Source organism: Ruditapes philippinarum, unplaced genomic scaffold (assembly GCF_026571515.1).
Source record: "Ruditapes philippinarum isolate M1 unplaced genomic scaffold, ASM2657151v2 ctg451_1_1_1_1, whole genome shotgun sequence".
Classification (NCBI taxonomy): Eukaryota; Metazoa; Mollusca; class Bivalvia; order Venerida; family Veneridae; genus Ruditapes; species Ruditapes philippinarum.
Window position 1 is genome coordinate 188,465 of NW_026857544.1, and position 18,997 is coordinate 207,461.

The following is an 18,997-nucleotide window of genomic DNA, read 5'->3' on the forward strand; positions in this document are numbered from 1 at the left end:
GGATTGAAACAGACAAAAATTAAGTGTTGACAGATGTGAAAACATGAAAAAAGCAGCTATGAAAATGGAAGACTTGGAACTTGCTCGGAACGCTGGGTTGGTTTTCTTGTTCTACGAGCTGTAGCTGTCATTGCTTTTCAATTTTTCATAAAGCATACGGCAGTTATTACTCGTAGGATACTTTAATATGCCCAAATGTCATCAAGAGCAGTTTGCATGTGGAAGGAATGTATTTTTCAGACTGTAAAAATGAAACAAAAAATTTAGAGACGAAATTTGGTGATTGGAATTTGAATGAATAGAAGTAAGTTTTCTTCTTTTTATTACTTTTTACGTTTAAGGTATTTATCAATTTCAGCTTTCCTTTTTCTTTAAACAGCCTGACATTGTCTCAATTGTCAGCAAAAATAAAATTGAGGTACCACATGGGGAAAATCTTAAAAAAGTAGTTTCGTCATTGAAAAAAGTGAAATTATATTTTGATAATTTTCACTGTGAAATTACCAAATATAATTTTCACGGATAAATCAGTAATCCACTGAAAAGCATAAAATAAAATAAATTATCCTATGTTGTTATGTATAAAGTGAAAAAAGTCTATCTACTAGAAGCGGGTGAGACAAAATACTTTGATTTTTGGATCTGAGTCAACCTAGTCAATTAATGAGCTTTGTCGTCACACCAGAGCTGCTGTGCCAATGTTTGATGTTCAGTTGGAAACAAACGCCAATATATTAAATTTATCTATAAGTATGGTATGTGTAAATGAAATTTCGATAAAATACCTAGAAACAGAGTGCTAATTAAGTTTGCAAAAGAATTCTGCAATGCATACAAACTAATTCCGCACGAAATCAGTCGTCTCAAATATCCACAACATGTTAACAGGTAATTAGCGAGAGAAATTAAATTTCCAATACATTTAATCCCGTGTCAGTCACATCACAATATCAAGTAGACGATATCGTTGGTTCCCATACCATGATAGTGTTTTAATAAAAAAAAGTAATTTACCAATGTACAGGCAGTGAACTTTTTTCATGATACTTTTAAATTTTATACATTAAATTGTGTGTTAGCATTATCCTTTTATTTTCAGGGACAAGTTTACATCACTTCCTGTGTTTCAGAAACCACTATGTCTTGTTAAAAACGAAGTAAATGGTAGTTTTTCAATTGATGAAAATGTCTTGAAGCAGATTTCACAGATCAATAGAACAGTGAATGTGATTGCGATTACTGGACCATGCAGAACTGGCAAATCCTACTTGATGAACAGATTAGCGAAGAATAAACATGGTACCATGAAATTTTACAAAATTTTTATTTGCAGTGAATGTTTTCATCAGGACATTAAGTAATTCATTCATTATTAAATAATCAAGATTTATATATGTTGCCAGGAAATGCTTTGTATTTGTGAGGGATAAAAATACATTGCGTAGGTATGGACGATTCTATTCAAATGAAATTGTTTCCTAAAATGAAGCACGAAGACAAATTTGATATTTATTCACACTTTCAAGCTGTAATTTAACACATGGCCTTAACTGTCTTTTTAAAACCAAACATAAATTTTCTTTTACAGGATTTACTCTTGGAAATGGAGTGGATGCGAAAACCAAAGGTATTTGGGTGTGGTGTTTGAAACATCCTGTCTATACAGATCAAGTGATGGTTCTACTCGATACTGAAGGAATCGGAGATCCAGACAAGGTTTAAGAACATTAGTTTACCAGAAGCCTCAACCTTCGATATTTTTTTTAATCTCCGGCATGCTATTCAATCATGACCTTTAGCTTATTGTAGCAAAATACATATTTTGAACTTTAAATAGTAAGAAAATAAGTTACCAACTGCAAATTCGTAAATTTCCCGTTATGTTGTCGCGCACTTCAGCTGATTGCACCTTCCATAAATACAAGATGGGGCTTAATATTCCCAACAATTTTAAAAATGTTTATTTAAGGATCATTTAAATCATACGTGTTTCCTTATTTTTATATAGTTTCATCAGCGTTCGTCAAAATTGTTATGTATTTAAAAATAGGCTGTTGATATTATGTAATAGATGAAGTCATTTTTTTCAAATCATAAATAAGATCTATTATCATACCGAATTCTCAGTAAACTTTCATATGTTAATTAGCCTATTTTTATTTACTAATATATTTGTAAATTAAAATTCGTGAACCATATTGGTATTAGATTAGAAACCATTTTGTCGGTTAGTCCAAATTTGCTAAATTTTTAAATGTTCGCGAATCATTGTTAAGTTTTTATCTTTCAACAGATAAAAACTTTGATTATAACTATTTAGCATAGGAAATATACACAGTATATACAATATACAGTATGTTCACAAGTTTTTGAAAACAATGTTAAATTATAAAGTATTTGTTTGGAAATATATTTTATGTAAAGTATGCGAAAATCTATTATTAAATCGCTTTTTTTTTGTGGGGGGGGGATGGGGTATACCACCTTGACTTTTGTATTTAGCAATAAGAAGCCCCAAGGCACGACCAGCACTTTGTGCTAGTGTTTTTGCAGTGATATTATTATCAAGATGTTCTGTTAATAAATACCAAGATACATATACTTATTAAAAACTCTACAACAGAATTACCACACTTAAAATGAAATCTGAATGTTGAAGCATTCACAAACATTCCATTTGCAATACACCAATCATTTTAGAAGGCTAACATATTTAGCAATTCGGTTTCATTTTCTGCAAGTAACACAATATCATCTGCATATAAAAGTATACAAATGCGCTCATTTTCAATAACTATTCCATTGCTCAAATTTTTAGCGCCCACAGCAAAGTCGTTAATAAAAATGTTGAATAATATTGAGGACAAAGAACATCAAACCAGTCTGTAAAATATCCATGTATACGTACACAAGAAGATACATTTTGATACAAGGATTTTACAGCAGTCAACATTTTTGTAGACAAACCAATATCAATGAGCTTCTGCCAAAGTAAATTTCTGTTAATGGAATCAAAAGCTTTTTTGAAGTCGATGAAAGCACAAAATGTGGATTGCCCGTTTTTCCTATGTTGGGGCTCCTACTTGCAACAATGCGTTTATTTTGTAAATTATTTATAATCGAAATTATTATTTAGCTTTTTATACAGAACGTTAGTTTAGTTTATTTGTTGTTTTAAATATTCGTTACAAGATTATATAATATATAAACGTTTGATTCAAAACTACTTAAATATTTTAAAAGATATCGTAACCATGTTTGTAATTCTTTAAGAGTAAAATGTTTTGTCGCTTCTGTATACTTGTGATTGGAGACCTCTCCACAGAGCTGAGAATGATAGCTGGTGGCATAATTTTTTTTGGGATCAAATTTAAGTTAAAATTCCATTTAAAGTCTAAACTCATTAGAACCAGTCTCCAAAATTATTTATGCGCATGTTCCAAATCAAAACACGACTTTACTTCATCAAAAAATTAAAGATAAACTATTCTCAAATTTCATATTTGAAAATATCTATAATTGCTACACAGTCTCTTTGTAGATATAAAATAAACATGTTTAACTTCACACAAAGTAGATATGTTGTGTTTAAGATTCTACACGCTAAATACCAATTTTACATGGGAAAGCAACTTCTAATACATAATTTATTCTTTCTTTTATTCAAATTGGTAAGAATTACATAGCTTTCAATCAAAGGGACCCGGCACAGTGTTTGGATAGTGTAAAAAGTAATTCTAGAAGAAAAAAAATATAGTTTATATATAATATATAGACTATTACATATAAACTATATATTTTTTTCTAAAATTACTTTTTTTTACACTATCCCAACACTGTGCCGGGTCCCTTTGCTTTCAATAAGTGTCTGTGATAAAATATTTCATGCAAGGATGAGCATAGTATATCTTTCACATCGACTTTCGTTTCTGATCTTTTAAACTGAATAAATTGATTATTGTTTTCTGAAAAGCCTTCATGTGTAACAGTAGACACTATAGTTACAAAACAACCAAGCACCATTATATGACCGAGCAAACCGTGTACCGAAAATTTGCTTTTCCTTAAAAGGCACGTTATTCCTCAGAAATCTATATTCATTAAATTCTTTAGAAATGTGAAAAATGTGTTAATAATGATTTGATAATTGATTTAGAGAATGTAAGATATTTAACAGCTGAGAAAAGTAGCGCTAAAAGCGCAGTAATGTGTCGTAATTGTAGCAAAATGTAAACAAAATAAATATTTTGACTTCCATACAAAAAACTAGTTCACTATAATTATACCAATTGCCAACAAAACAAAAGGAGCAACGATAATTCATCTATATGCATATGAGTATTCCTAAATGAAACTGAAACAAAATACCAAAAAGTAAAAAGTTATTGTAAAAAGATATTGAGAAATAAAAATTATAGCATTTCTGAGGGAAAATGGGCCTTTAACTTCGGAACATCTTGCCGAATATTCATAAGAAGAACTTATCCGGAGACTGGCGAAATTAGCCATTTTGAAATTGCTTATGTTCACAGATGCAATTCAAACAATCTTACTTTTCCGCCATTTGAACATTAAAACAAATCTTCCACAACTGTAAAATCACTTCTCGCATCCTTCTTTGCAAAGAAACAAACTTACCAACAATTATGCCTCCCAAAATTTTTGGGTGACATATTGTTTTTGCCTTCGCCGTCTGACTGTCCGTCTGTTCGTCCGTCCTGTTGTTCGTCCGTTGTCCGTCCATCCGCATTAAGCTTGTCCGCCCTTCACAGGTCAAACTTTTGGTGGGATTGCAACCAAACTTTACAGGAGTGATCAGTGTTGTGTACATCACCGGCACGTTCCGCCTCGCTGCACAAAATGGCCAACAGAGCTCAAAATAGAAAAGTATTGTCCGGCCCTTACAGGTGAAACTACTGGTGGGATTTCAACCAAACTTTACAGAAGTGATCAGTACCATCCCTAGTTGTGCACGTCACCGGCACGTTTCGCTTCGCTGCACAAAATGGCCACCAAAGCTAAAAGAAAATCTTGTCCGGCCTTCAAAGGTCAAACTTCTGGTGGGATTTCAACCAATCTTTACAGGAGTGATCAGTATCATCCCTAGTTGTGCACGTCACCGGCACGTTCCGCTTGGCTACACAAAATGGCCACCAGAGCTTTAAATAGAAAAATCTTGTCGGCCCTTCGCAGGTCAAACTACTGGTGGGATTCAACCAAACTTTACAGGAGTGATCAGTACCATCCTTAGTTGTACACATCATGGACACGTTACGCTTGGCTGCACAAAATGGCCGTCAGAGCTATAAATAAAACATATTGGCTGGCCTTCACAGGTCAAGCTACTGTTTGTATTTCAACCAAACTTTACAGGAGGGATAAGTACCATCCCTAGTTGTGCACGTTACCGGTATATCACGCTTTTCCGCACAAAATGGCCGTCAGAGCTATAAATAGAAAAAAGATGTTTGGCTTTCACAGGTCAACCTACTGTTTGGATTTCAATGCAACTTCATATGAGTGACCATACATAGTTTTGGGAAACATATGTTTTTGTGACAAAACCCCTTCTAGTTTGCATTGCTTTACCATATATCAAGTTTTATTTTGAACTGACATTTAAGCTCAAACCGTTTAGCAATATTTTGAGTGCTACTTAACATATTTATCTTTTGTGAAATTGTTTTAGTAAGAATAATTTTATTTAAGAAACTGGTCTATAACAATTCTGCTTGAAATACCTGCAAGTATCAACTTTCAGTGTCGTATTATTTTATGGACATTCGGGATAATTGAATCCAGCACTTTTAAGTGTTGAATTTGAGAACCGCTCAAGCCGGTGCTAGAGGGCATGAAGGATGTTGTACTTTTTCGTTATCTTCATCAAAAGAGTCTGCACTTTTCATGTATTGTTGTTGTGATTGATGCTCCTGTGGGATCACTCTTTCTTCAGATATTTAAAATTAATGTTTTTTTCTTATCTTTAAATTCTTTAAATTGGTATTAATTATGTCGCCGAGGCGCCAGATCTCCCTCTTTGGTCTAGGGCACTGGACCGTCTCAACGATAGAGTTTCATATAAGTTGGGCCAGGGGATGACGGATCAAAACAACTTCCGGCTGTAGCAAAATATATTCCTTTTATTATACACATGTAATCAATTTAAATGATTTAAGTTAAGGTTATATAAACCAAACGTACACAATACAATCTTATTTTCTTTCAAAATATATTGTTTAATTTTATTGCATTTAAATAATGTAAACATACATGTACAAAATGGCCGACATCATATTACACAAAGAAAAATATATTCTAAGAAATGATATTAGAACTCAAATAATATAAGTCTATTAACATTAGATGTACGCAATTTACAAATGCAACATATGAAGAGAATTACCTGTAGCAAAATATATTCCTTTTATTATACACATGTAATCAATTTAAATGATTTAAGTTAAGGTTATATAAACCAAACGTACACAATACAATCTTATTTTCTTTCAAAATATATTGTTTAATTGACCCTATTGGTCAAACTTATATACGTCATAGAAAATCATTTAAATAACAAAGGAATAGTAAAGAGGAAAGGTAAAAAGATAGTGTTATTGTAAATCACGTTGAGTAGTCGATTTACAATGTTACGGCATACTGCTGAAATTTTAGAGTATTAGTATATTGGAGATATAATTTGTACACCTGTGACATATTTGCCCCCTCCCGATTAAATGTTGTCCCCAACATTTACTAATGGTACGCAGAAGAACGAAATGTTTCCGCCGAGAAAAAAACAAAACAATCTCTTTCCGCAATAAGGTAATCTCGCAATAAGGTAATCTCGCAACTTAAAGAAAAGTAAAATAGTTGAAACATCAAAATACTAATAACATTTTATCGTGACGAAAATGTTAATGATTCGACGCCCGTAATATGACACGATACAAGTATAAATAATAATGATATGATACTGAGTGTATAATGTAGTGGTATGCTAATGATATATTGTTCATATCATCTTTAATGTTTTAATTATAACTGATCATTGTAAACACCTGAACGTCAAGTCACATTGTTTCATCATAAACTATCATTAATACACACTATCCAATAATCCAGTCATCACTTCTCATCATCCGAGGCTTTGTTATATTTTGTTTTGTTTTACGCATTGGATCATTTGTTTCTGAACCAGAATCATTATTCACATCTGATTCTCCAGACATATTTCTCTGTTTCCTTCGTTGAGGAATAACATATTTTTCAATTGTTTTTTCATCAGAATTCATGAAAGATGAATCCATTTCTTGTTCCAAAGTTGCATTCAGGTAAGATACATCTTTATTATTTGTATTTGTTTTTGGAACTTCTTGTTCAGATTGATATTATTGATATTTTCACTCTTTTCAGTTTCAGTATTTTCAGCAACTTTTGTCTTATCCTTTACTATATCACTGTTAAGATCTGTTGTGCTCATAAATGGCAATAAAAGATTTCTATGTAATGTCCTTATTTTTCTAAATCTATTTCCTTCTTGTTTTACTTTGTAAACGGGTATGTCAGCATTTGGTTGGCTTATAATAATATATGGATGGTGTTCCCATTCATCAGCTAGCTTATTGTTTCCTCTGATAGACACATTTCGGACCAATACCCTATCTCCAGGAACTAATTTCAGATGTCTTGTTTAATGTCATAATACTTTTTATTGTTTTTACCAACATTCTCTGAACATTTTCTTGAGATGGTGTATGCATTCAAGAGACGATCTCTCAGCTGAATGAACATATCCGAATGAGAGATTGAGAATTTTTCATTGTCTATTGGTAGTCCAAGAAAGGCATCAATTGCAAGTCTAGGATGACGGGCCAAACATTAGAAAGTATGGTGAAAGCCCAGTGCTATCATGTTGGTGCAATTATACCGCAATGAACTAATGTTTGCAAGACGTGTTCTCTTCCAATTGCTTTTCTGGTTATCTTCAAGAGTACCTAGCATTTTTTTAAAAAGTGTTGAGTTAAAACGTTCCACGGGATTGCCTTGAGGATGATATGGTGTTGTTCTTGATTTGTCAATACCAGCAATTGCACACAATTGCCTTGATTATATTTGCCTCAAAAAGATTGTCCCTGGTCACTATGGAGACGGGCTGGAAAACCCCATAGTGAAAAATAACTTGGTCAAAAAATAATTTTTTGCTGTAGGGTTTTTGCTGTTTGGTTTCGTTGTTGGAAATGCAAGTGCGTATCTTGCTGAAATGGTCGGTCATCACTAAAATATTATCGAAGCCACCTTTTGAACGTTCCAATGAAAGATAATCAATGCATAGTATGTCCATAGGAAAGGGAGATGATATGTTTACCAATTCTGCTTTGCTGTTTCGGGCTTTTCTTTTGATGCATCGGTCACATGATCTTACTTTTGACACAACAAATGATTCCATTCCTGGCCAGAAGAAGCGTTCTCTAAATAATGATAGTGTTCTGTCTTGTCCTTGATGTCCTAAGTCTGTATGAATTGCATGAAATACATCTTCTCTTAATTTTGAAGGTAACACAAGTTGAAGGCGAGAAAAACCGGAAACAGTTGTTCTTCTATAAAGAACGCCTTGTTGAAAGACAAGCTTGGACCATTCACGAAGATATCCAGAGATTATATTAGCCTCGGAACCATAGGTCGAAGAAGCCTGTTTGGTTCCATTCTTTAGATTACTTATAACTCCAGCTATAATGCGGTCTTCATGTTGTACTTTATACCAGTCCATATTTGAGAGACTAACTGACATAATCAAGTCGTCAGGAATATCTGGTATGAGTTCTGGTTGTATCTCGGCATCAGGATTGCAAATAGTTTCAACAAGTGGAATCTGGACTTGAGCAGCCATTGTCATTGCTTTTATTGTATCGGGGTTAACCGTTTGATTTGATGGTTCTATTCGAGACAAAGCGTCAGCGTCGATATTTTTCTTACCACTTCTATATTCTATTTTCAGGTTGTAGTTGGCAAAACTCGCAATCCAGCGTTGGCCGGTTGCATCAAGCTTTGCGGAAGTTTGGGCATAAGTTAATGCATTGTTGTCTGTAGTCACGAAAACATTGTGATCCGTAAGGTAGTCGTGGAACTTCTCTGTAACTGCCCAATTCAATGCCAGGAATTCTAATTTGGTGTGCAGAATAGTTCTTTTCAGATGTTTTTAGGCTCCGACTTGCATAAGCAACAAACACGGTCGATTCCATCAACTTCTTGATATAAAAATAGCTTCAAGCCCTAGTCCCGATGCGTCCGTGTGAAGCTTAAAAGGTTTGTAGTAGTCTGCATATGCCAACATTGGAGCAGTAATAAGTTTTTGCTTAATTGTTGTGAGTGCTTGTTGTTGACTTGGACCCCATTCAAACTTCTTTTTAACAGTTGGTTTTATTTTCTTCTTCTTGAGATTGTCTCCAATGAGCAAACTTCTTTTTAACAGTTGGTTTTATTTTCTTCTTCTTGAGATTGTCTCCAATGAGAAGGTCATTCAGTGGTCTTACTATTTTAGCGAATCCCTTAATAAATTTTCGGTAATAACCGGCGAATCCAAGAAAACTTCTAACTTGTTTCACTGTGGTGGGTGTTGGCCAATTTTCTACTGTAGTAACTTTTTCAGGATCTGTACCGATGCCTTTGTCAGATATAAGATGACCCAAATAAATGACTTGATCTTTGAAGAATTCACATTTGGAGGCTTTAAGTTTAAGATTATTGGTCTTCAAACGTTGGAACACAGCTTCGAGACTCTCTAAATGTTTTTCAAAGGTTGGGCTGAATATGATAATGTCATCGAGATATATAAGACATTGTTGTAAATTCATATCTCCCATGCATCTTTCCATAAGTCTTTGAAACGTTTGGCTTCAAAGAATCCTGAATTTCCCGCTTGGAATGCAGTTTTACATTTGTCTTCCTCCCGAAGTTCCACCTGCCAATAACCACTTTTGAGGTCGAGTTTAGAAAAATATTTTGATCCAGTATGAAGATGAAGAGTGTCGTTTATTCAAGGAAGGGCATATGCGTCTTTTCTTGTTTTATTGTTGAGTTTTCTATAGTCTATGCAAAATCTTATTTCACCATCTTTCTTTCTAACAATTACAACGTTCGATGAGTATGAACTGTTTGAAGGGCGAATTGCTCGTATCTCAAGCATATCACGAATATGTTCTTTAACTTCATTAATGAGACCAGGTGGAATGGGTCTATATGGTTCTTTAAAGGGTTTTGGATCTTCTAGATGTATCTACTAAATCTGTTCTTCCTATATCAAGAGGTCCTGTAGAATAAACATCTTTCCATTAATGGAAAATGGTCTTGACTTGTTGACAGTAGGTCTCAGGAATATTTGATAGATCAACTTTCAAACTACATGTATTTGTAAACTTGTCTATTTCACTTTGTTCTGTTTGTGTATCATTTGTCTTTTCTGATTGTTCAATAAAATCATTGTCTGTTGTTTCAGTATCATCATTGTCTGTTGATTCCCAGTTACGAAGGACTTTTACTTCTTGCAGATTACAAAGTATAGACTTAGGTTTAATCGTCACTTGTTTTGCAGATAGATTGAAGCATTTTACTGGTATTTTTGATCGAATTCCTGATCCATTGACTTCAACGACTCTTGGACATATACCAATTCTGGATGAGGATTCCTCAGATGTTTCTGTGACAACAGTATTTAAGTCGAATTTCTGTCTGATGAAACCTGTAATAACTTTCGACTGGAATGGTTCTAAAACTATACCCTTCTTATTGTAAGCTTAAACTTTGTCAACTACAGGTGAGCCAACAAGATTGCAAATAGCGGTCCTCCAAGGTTGTGGAAGAGATTCATTAGACGACTGTTCAGAGAGGAATCTTAAAACATTTGTGCCGATGATTATTGGAACACTCAAGTTGTACTCCGTATTCGGTACGACTAAAATTGGGATATTTAAATCCAAGTCCGATAAGCCAGGTATTTTAACAGAGGATTCAATGAATCCGGAATATGGCAATGAATTTCCATCAGGCATGTTTATAACAAAATCCGTAACTCGATGCAATTCTGGTTTCGGATCTAAATTGTTGTAGAACTCCTCACTAACTGCCGTAATCATAGATCCCGTGTCACAAATACAATTTGATTTTACATTATTGACTCATTTGGACATCCAACTAATCTTTCAAATATGTTCTTTGGTTTGTTAGGGCTTTTTATTTTACTGTCTCTCATTTGCCCTTCAATGGAGACATCTAATCTTTTAAATCCTCTTTAACATTTTTCTTGGCTACATCAGGTTGTATTTTCAGATCTTTCTCATTTGTTTCTTTTCTTGAATTTATGTCCATTTCATTCCTTCTGTTTTGTCCAACACTACCATTGTATCTACTATTGTATCTGAATCCATATCCTCTTCCCACATTGTTGTAATTATTTGTCCTTCTAAAGTTGTATTGTCCTCTACCTCCATAACTTTATTGGTTACTAGAATCGTATCTACTAGGTTTCTCTTTTTCTCTCTTTACTTCCTCTAAATGCCTTTCTAAGTTTTCCATTTTCTTCATAAGTTGTTTAATAATGTCTTCTTTATTGTCCTTTTCTACAGTTGACATTTGATTATGCTGAACAGTTTGTCGTCTCTGTTTTGTAACCTTTATTTCATTCTCCTCAGCTCTAGCTTTTCTCCTTAACACTTCAAATGAGTCGCTGCTCTCAAAACTAGTACGAGTTGCATATTTAATGTCTATATTATATAAAGATCTCCAAAATTTATCTTTTAACATTTCTTTTCTGTCTTTTTCAGGAATGAACCTTTTTGTTGATGCTAACAGAAGAATTTCTTCCAGACGAAGACCCCAGTCTGCAACTGATTCCTCTGGTTTCCGTTCAGCTGTGTAAAATTCAGTGAATATAATTTGCTGACTTGAAAGATCGCCAAAGAAATCTTCAACTCGAGACACAATATCAATTAGTGTAGCCACAGGACTTAGATTTATCAGCACTTTCTTCGCTTGACCTCTTAACGATTGTCTAATAGCTTGAGCAACTACATGTTCTTTGTACAATTTTGTTGCAATGATGCTCTCAATTTCTCTTTTCCATTCTTCTAACGAAGATTCGGATCTTGGTTTCGGATCTGACCCTGAAAATTGGCTGATGATTAACTTTGGTCCAAATGTATGTATCTCATTACTGCTTTGCCGTGGTAATGTATGAAATCCTTCCTCTAAGTAATCATTCATCATATCATGAATGTCCGATTCATATTTTTGTTGAACTCTTTCTGTTTCTCTTTCTTCATATTGCCAATCTTTCAGTAAGTTTATTCTCTTTTTCAGCAAATAATCTTTCTGTTCTAACACTTTTTCCTTCTTTGCAATAGCCATCTCCCTTCTTCTGATCTCTTCATATTTCTTCTTAAGAGTTTCAGATACATCATTTTCTCTTTTGTGTTCCATATTTTCTTTGTCTAATGTATCACTAATAAGATGCAATCGTTCCATCTTTGAATCTATCATCTTCTCATAATCTTTTAATTTGTTTTCACGTAATTGTAACTCTCTGCTCCTCAATTCGTATTGTTCTAAAACCCTTTCCTGTTCTCTGATTTCTTCCATTTTTCTCTGTTTCTCTTGTTCTATCTTCAGTTGTTGTAATCTTTCAATTTCTATCATTTCTTGCAACTCCTTCCTTCTATCTGTGATCAAAGACAATTTTCTTTCCTCTTCTTCCATAAATTCAGATGTTAAACTCCTCTCTTCTTTGGTTTCAAACATACATTCTAAATCGGATACACGTCTATTTCTTCCACTTTTCATTGGCAAACTATAATTCTCCGCATCTTTATACTCCTTCGTTCCTTTGGTTGTATCTATGCGCTTGTTTATTTGTTTTTCTGAATACGTTGGTGTTTGATATACCACTCGTGGTTTGAGCCAATCCTCATTGCCACCATGTTTAATCACTGTATCAAAACTCTTTGATTGTCCTTTGTCTCTATCTAAACGTTCTTTTCTCTCTTTAAGAATGTCTGTATGTACTTTCCGCCTCTGACTTATATCAGAGCTTATCCTATCTGGAGTATGATAGTTTTCATTTCTATGTAATGAAATTCTTGCATCTATACCATCTACTTGGTTTAAAAATTCAACACCAGATGCATTTAGTATTATATCTGTAGGATCATATTCATGTTCGTTCTGTTTGTGTGCACCAGTTTGTTCTATTGACGACATACTATGATGAACATCACTATTAAAGGAACTCCACTGAGGTTTATAAGCCTAAAAACATGCAATTTTAATTTTTCACGAAGATAAACATTAGCACTTAAAACATAAATAGTAATAAAATATAACCAAAAATATAGAAGAAATACATTGAAAATCATTTGTTTTTTTTTTGCTATCCTCAGTCCGATTTGAGTGAAAAGCGTTTAAACGCTTTTCAATTTTGGATCATTTTTCACTATTATAATAATTATTCTGGAAAAACGGAGCAAGCTAATGATCTGAAATTTTGCACATAAGTTATTAGTATAGATCTACATCAGATGGAGTAATAATCTCAAAAAATTATTTCCAGTCCCGTCATGTCAAAAAACCTCAGTAGAGTCCCTTTAAGTTTCTGAACTGATTTCTAGATGTATTTAGAACATTCCGTTCATTTTCATTTGATGCAAAATCAAGTACATTAGTGTGTTCGGTATTTGATGTCCCCCTTGTAGATCTCATTATATCAAATTGATATTTTCAACGTTTGAGTTCCTCTTCTTTTATCTGTTGCTCAAGTTATTCTAACTGTTTTTTTTCAGTTTCCCGTTTTCTAAGAAGATTTTCACTTTGTCGAGATGTTTCTTTTGTACCTTCTCTCAATCTCATCGGTAAATTTCCTTCAGCCATTACGCTTTTCAATTTTGGATCATTTTTCACTATTATATTAATTATTCTGGAAAAACGGAGCAAGCTAATGATCTGAAATTTTGCACATAAGTTATTAGTATAGATCTACATCAGATGGAGTAATAATCTCAAAAAATTATTTCCAGTCCCGTCATGTCAAAAAACCTCAGTAGAGTCCCTTTAAGTTTCTGAACTGATTTCTAGATGTATTTAGAACATTCCGTTCATTTTCATTTGATGCAAAATCAAGTACATTAGTGTGTTCGGTATTTGATGTCCCCCTTCTAGATCTCATTATATCAAATTGATATTTTCAACGTTTGAGTTCCTCTTCTTTTATCTGTTGCTCAAGTTATTCTAACTGTTTTTTTTTTTTTCAGTTTCCCGTTTTCTAAGAAGATTTTCACTTTGTAGAGATGTTTCTTTTGTACCTTCTCTCAATCTCATCGGTAAATTTCCTTCAGCCATTATCTGATTATCCTTCCTTTTCACCAAATATATTTTTATTTGTTCTATGTCTTCACCTTAAGCTTTGAAGGTTAAGCAAGTATGTGCACTTAAGCTGTTCTCATTTCACTTGGTTGATTACAAACAAATCACTGTCAGTGTCTTTCACAACTTTCTTTTTTTTATCACTGAATAATTTGTAATTGTCTTCTCACTTTCCGTGTTTTCACAACATATATGTTACAGGTGTACAAATTATATCCCCATTATACTAATACTCTAAATTTCAGCAGTATGCCGTAACATTGTAAATCGACTACTTAACGTGATTTACAATAATACTATCTTTTTTCCTTTCCTCTTTACTATTCCTTTGTTATTTAAATGATTTTCTATGACGTATATAAGTTTGACCAATAGGGTCAATTAAACAATATATTTTGAAAGAAAATAAGATTGTATGTGTACGTTTGGTTTATATAACCTTAACTTAAATCATTTAAATTGATTACATGTGTATAATAAAAGGAATATATTTTGCTACAGCCGGAAGTTGTTTTGATCCCTCATCCCCTGACCCCAGATATACGAAACTCTACCGTTGAGACGGTCCAGTGCCCTAGACTTAAGAGGGACGTCTGGCGCCTCGGCGACAATTACATGTACTTCGTAAATCAAAAAACAAAATGCAAAATGGCTGGTAAGAGTAGCGTTTTATTTTGAATGACTTCTGAAATTTACCAATTTTATTATAAGAATTTAAATTATTTTTGCAGAAAAACCAAGATAACGACTATAAGTTACTGTGCATCACAACACTGATATGTAGTACTTTCATTTACAATGTGAAAGGAGTTATCGACAAGGATACATTGGATAAACTTGGGTAACATTATAATACCGTTTAATTTAGACCTTGACACTTTCTTTAACGTTGTACCTTTTCTTAGTTTAATGAACTAACAATCATAAGTTTAGGGTTGGTGATCACCTGAAACCTTCAGAATTTTAGCCCGGCATCTATTCAATACATCTCAATGACGCGTTATAGAAACAAATATATCGGTGTTTATCCAATGACCTTTAAGAAAGAAAATGAATTGTCAGGTCAATATAGTTGAACAATACTAGTCATAATACATAATTAAATAATACATAGATAATACATAACAATACATATTATCATCATAATATTTACTAATGAAAAATTATGCGCTTGCAAACGATTGAAAATTACATGCATTCGCATATAAGCTGTTTCTATATATAGTTAAGTAATAAATCTCTAATATACAGCTCGTAAGACGGGAAATGCTAAGAAGTAATATATTTAAAAATTATGTTTTTATAACTTTGGTAGGTTCGTCACATTCTATGCTAAAAAGGTTTCAGTAAGTAAAGACAAACGTCAAAATGCATTCAATGCTGATATTGGACTCTATTTTCCGAAGTTTGTACTTTGCTTGAGAGACTTTTCGTACAACTTGGGCAAGGAAAGTCCAAATTCCTACTTAGAGAGACGCCTTACGTTGAGCTATGACGAATATCGTCCCGATGAACGTGATACATACAACCAAATTTGTGCATGTATTCGAACATTCTTCCCCCAACGCGAATGTTTTGTCTTTGATGCGCCAGTCGCAGGAAGAGTAAAACTTGCTAAATTGGAGAGTATGGGTGAACGGGAATTGCTTGAGTCGTTTAAAGAAGATTCAGATGCATTTATAGAAAAAATAACAAAATATCAACCAAAAATACTCCTCGATGGCAGTAGAATAAATGGCAACAGTAAGTTATATTAAGTTATTCTGTACTTGATCAATTTTCTATTTGCTTTAAATAGAGAAGTTGTTTTATTGTTGTAAACATATGTCAACTAGTGTAAACATGGCCAAATATATCTTAGTTGGTATTGTTTCTCTTTTTGGAGGAAAATATTGTCTCTATTTTAAATCTTTACTTCTGACAGAAACATACTTGAGATTATAACTGTTAGAATAATTTTGTTATTGTTTTATTTCATTTGGATGATTAACAAAACAAAATGGCCGGATGGAGGGGAAAAATAATAAAACTCTTCTTGTTAAAAAATAAATAAAAGAACTATGATAATATAACAAGCGTTTTTTTTCAGTTCAATCTATCGAGTACAGTTGATGATGAAATATTTAATACATACAATATTTAAATCACAATAAAAATGCGATATTTGAATACACATTTACCAAAACCATTTTATGTTAAAAATAAATGTGGCGTTATTGGGTCTTTTTTTGGTTAATCACAACACTGAGAGTACTGAAGACAAGCGTTTTATAGTTTATAAAAGGCAAAAATAAGGAAATGTTTTGTTTTTGTATAAGGGCAATCTCTTCATGTCCACCAGCCAACGATTCTTGATCTGAAGATAGTAATGACTTAGTTATCTAAGACTATCTTTATCTAAATGTAAGGTATCACTGTCCTATCTGCTGCTGTTTAAAAGGTTCTAAACGCCATAGTAAATGCTTCAAAATGTCCATTTGGAAATTCGATCAGGGAGATTACAATAATTTACAAAATAGTATGTACTTTTAATTCCATGAAAATATTAACATTTACGATTCAAATGTTACTGATAAAATCTTTAAACTCTTTAAAACATATCCCTCATCAATCAATTCCGACCCATCTTGGATGTGCAATGATTTAAGAAAATCCATGAGGAAACGTAAAAGAGCCTGTGACGGAGCAAGAAGAGCAGAACAAGAACAATACTAGGACATCTAATATCAGTGAAAAATATTTTTTCACAGTGAAAAAAAAACCGGAAAATACGCATTTTATTTCATCAATATATCTCAATCTATCAGTTATAAGTATAAGAGTTTGTATATTATAGCCGTTGAAATGCAACTAAAAATCACATTTCAACGGCTATTATATACATACAATTGTATATTTGTCAATCGTCTTGCATTTTATCCATTTCCAACATTTTCAATTAATACGCATTTTTCCTCACGTTCATTCACAATTTCAATATAAACAACACAATATGCGAAATAAACAGCAAAACTATCACCGTTTTACTCCATTTACAAAATATTTCGGCAAGTTAACAGTGACTGTCTACTAGTTGATATGTTAAATGTGCAGGACTTTGAACGTGAGAACCAGCATGGTTATAGTCGGAACCATTCAATTATATGTTCATTCTCACGTTTATATGGCGAATACTACAAAGCCGGTTCGAAACAAATTGGTAAATTAAGACCCCTGTGAAATAACCGTTTTTACTTTTTTTGAATCTCAGTTTAACATAAAAACGCACATGTTATTTCTAAATTTTATAATAAGTGTTTGCTTTTATACTTTCTTCGTTTCTTGATTTTGCTGGTGTTCTAACGAGTATTTACGACAAGTTAATTGATTAAATTTATTTATACAATATATAAATTTTACCACCACACGTTCTTTGTTCATACTAAATAAAGTAATAAAATTATGTAACTTTTATTAACAATTTTCAGTATGAAAATTTAAAAAAAAATCTAATTTCAGTGTTTTCCTCCCTTGTCAAAACATACGTTACCACGTTCAATACCGGAGGGATACCATGTATAGACAGTGCATTGGCGATTATGTCAAGACATGAGAACAGAGTTGCTATGGAAAATGTAATGAAGAAGTTTCAGTCGAGAATACTTTCAATTAAACTTCCTGTATATGACGAGAAAAACCTCCAGAAATTATTAACAGGAGAGAGAGAAAGGGCTGCTGAAGATTTTCGAAAAAAATGCGTCTTAAAGATTGAAAAAGACTTGCAAGACGAAATTAAGGTATTTTTATTTTTATCTTGACAATTTTTTTTTAAATTTCATACAATTGTTATTTATGCTATTTGAAACTGTATATAAAAGGCAAAAATGATATTGTAAAAAGAATAATTCAATACATATTCTTCACTCATGACTCTAATACGTGTAAGAAAAATGTTTCATTTACAGCAGATATATCACCGAGTTAGTGTCACTTTATCAAAAGGCAAGATATTGGAAATTCTAAGAGGTTTTGCTTTGTCTTTGGTAGAATTATTGTATTCTTTTCTTGAGTTTATAAATCTTCAATGATTGAGACTGATTAGTCATTTAAACTGAAAGGTTTTGTGCAAGTGACAGCATCCATCTTAGAAGTCACTGAGAGTTGATGACGTCATTCTGTACGTGCGCTCATTCACTCGCCCATTATGCAAGGGGAAGGACGTGAAGTGATTGCACACTTGGTTCAAGCGAGCGAATTAGTTGCAAACTTGACAAAATGGCGAACACGGCGTGATTTTTTTAAACGAGTGAACGAATTTTTGCCAGGCAAGTGGTTTTCTTTGTTATTTTGAAGTTCATTAGCATGTCTATTCCATAATGCAATATATATGTCACACTCAGACTTATACTTTAAGCCTTTTTGGTTGCAAACTTATTCTTATTCAATTAAAATCCATAGTAAAACTTTGCAAAAGGAGTGTAGAAGGTTATATTTATTAACCTTTTTTCAATGGCAATTATTGACATTTATTTTCTGTTACTTGTTTTTGTTATAAATGTTATCTATACTTTCTTCTTTTACAACAATGATGCACTTTATGTTTCAAATTACA

The 18,997-nt window shown here is 32.9% G+C and overlaps 2 protein-coding genes across 2 annotated transcripts in view; one reads left to right on the top strand and one right to left on the bottom strand.

The window, feature by feature from the left end:
* The window catches only part of LOC132750117 (guanylate-binding protein 1-like), a gene marked incomplete at its 3' end in the record, with an annotated part of 63,978 nt that overhangs the window by 30,963 nt on the left and 14,018 nt on the right, over positions 1 to 18,997 (top strand). Inside the window, exons 4-8 of the mRNA XM_060740060.1 lie at positions 1,100 to 1,299; positions 1,589 to 1,716; positions 15,138 to 15,247; positions 15,722 to 16,149; positions 17,905 to 18,182. Of these exons, the coding sequence (XP_060596043.1) occupies positions 1,100 to 1,299; positions 1,589 to 1,716; positions 15,138 to 15,247; positions 15,722 to 16,149; positions 17,905 to 18,182 (1,144 nt within the window). The remainder of the gene's footprint in view (positions 1 to 1,099; positions 1,300 to 1,588; positions 1,717 to 15,137; positions 15,248 to 15,721; positions 16,150 to 17,904; positions 18,183 to 18,997) is intronic.
* On the bottom strand, positions 11,488 to 13,248 carry LOC132750119 (trichohyalin-like). The gene has a single exon (XM_060740062.1). It carries the CDS (start codon positions 13,246 to 13,248, stop codon positions 11,488 to 11,490), a length of 1,761 nt encoding a protein of 586 aa, XP_060596045.1.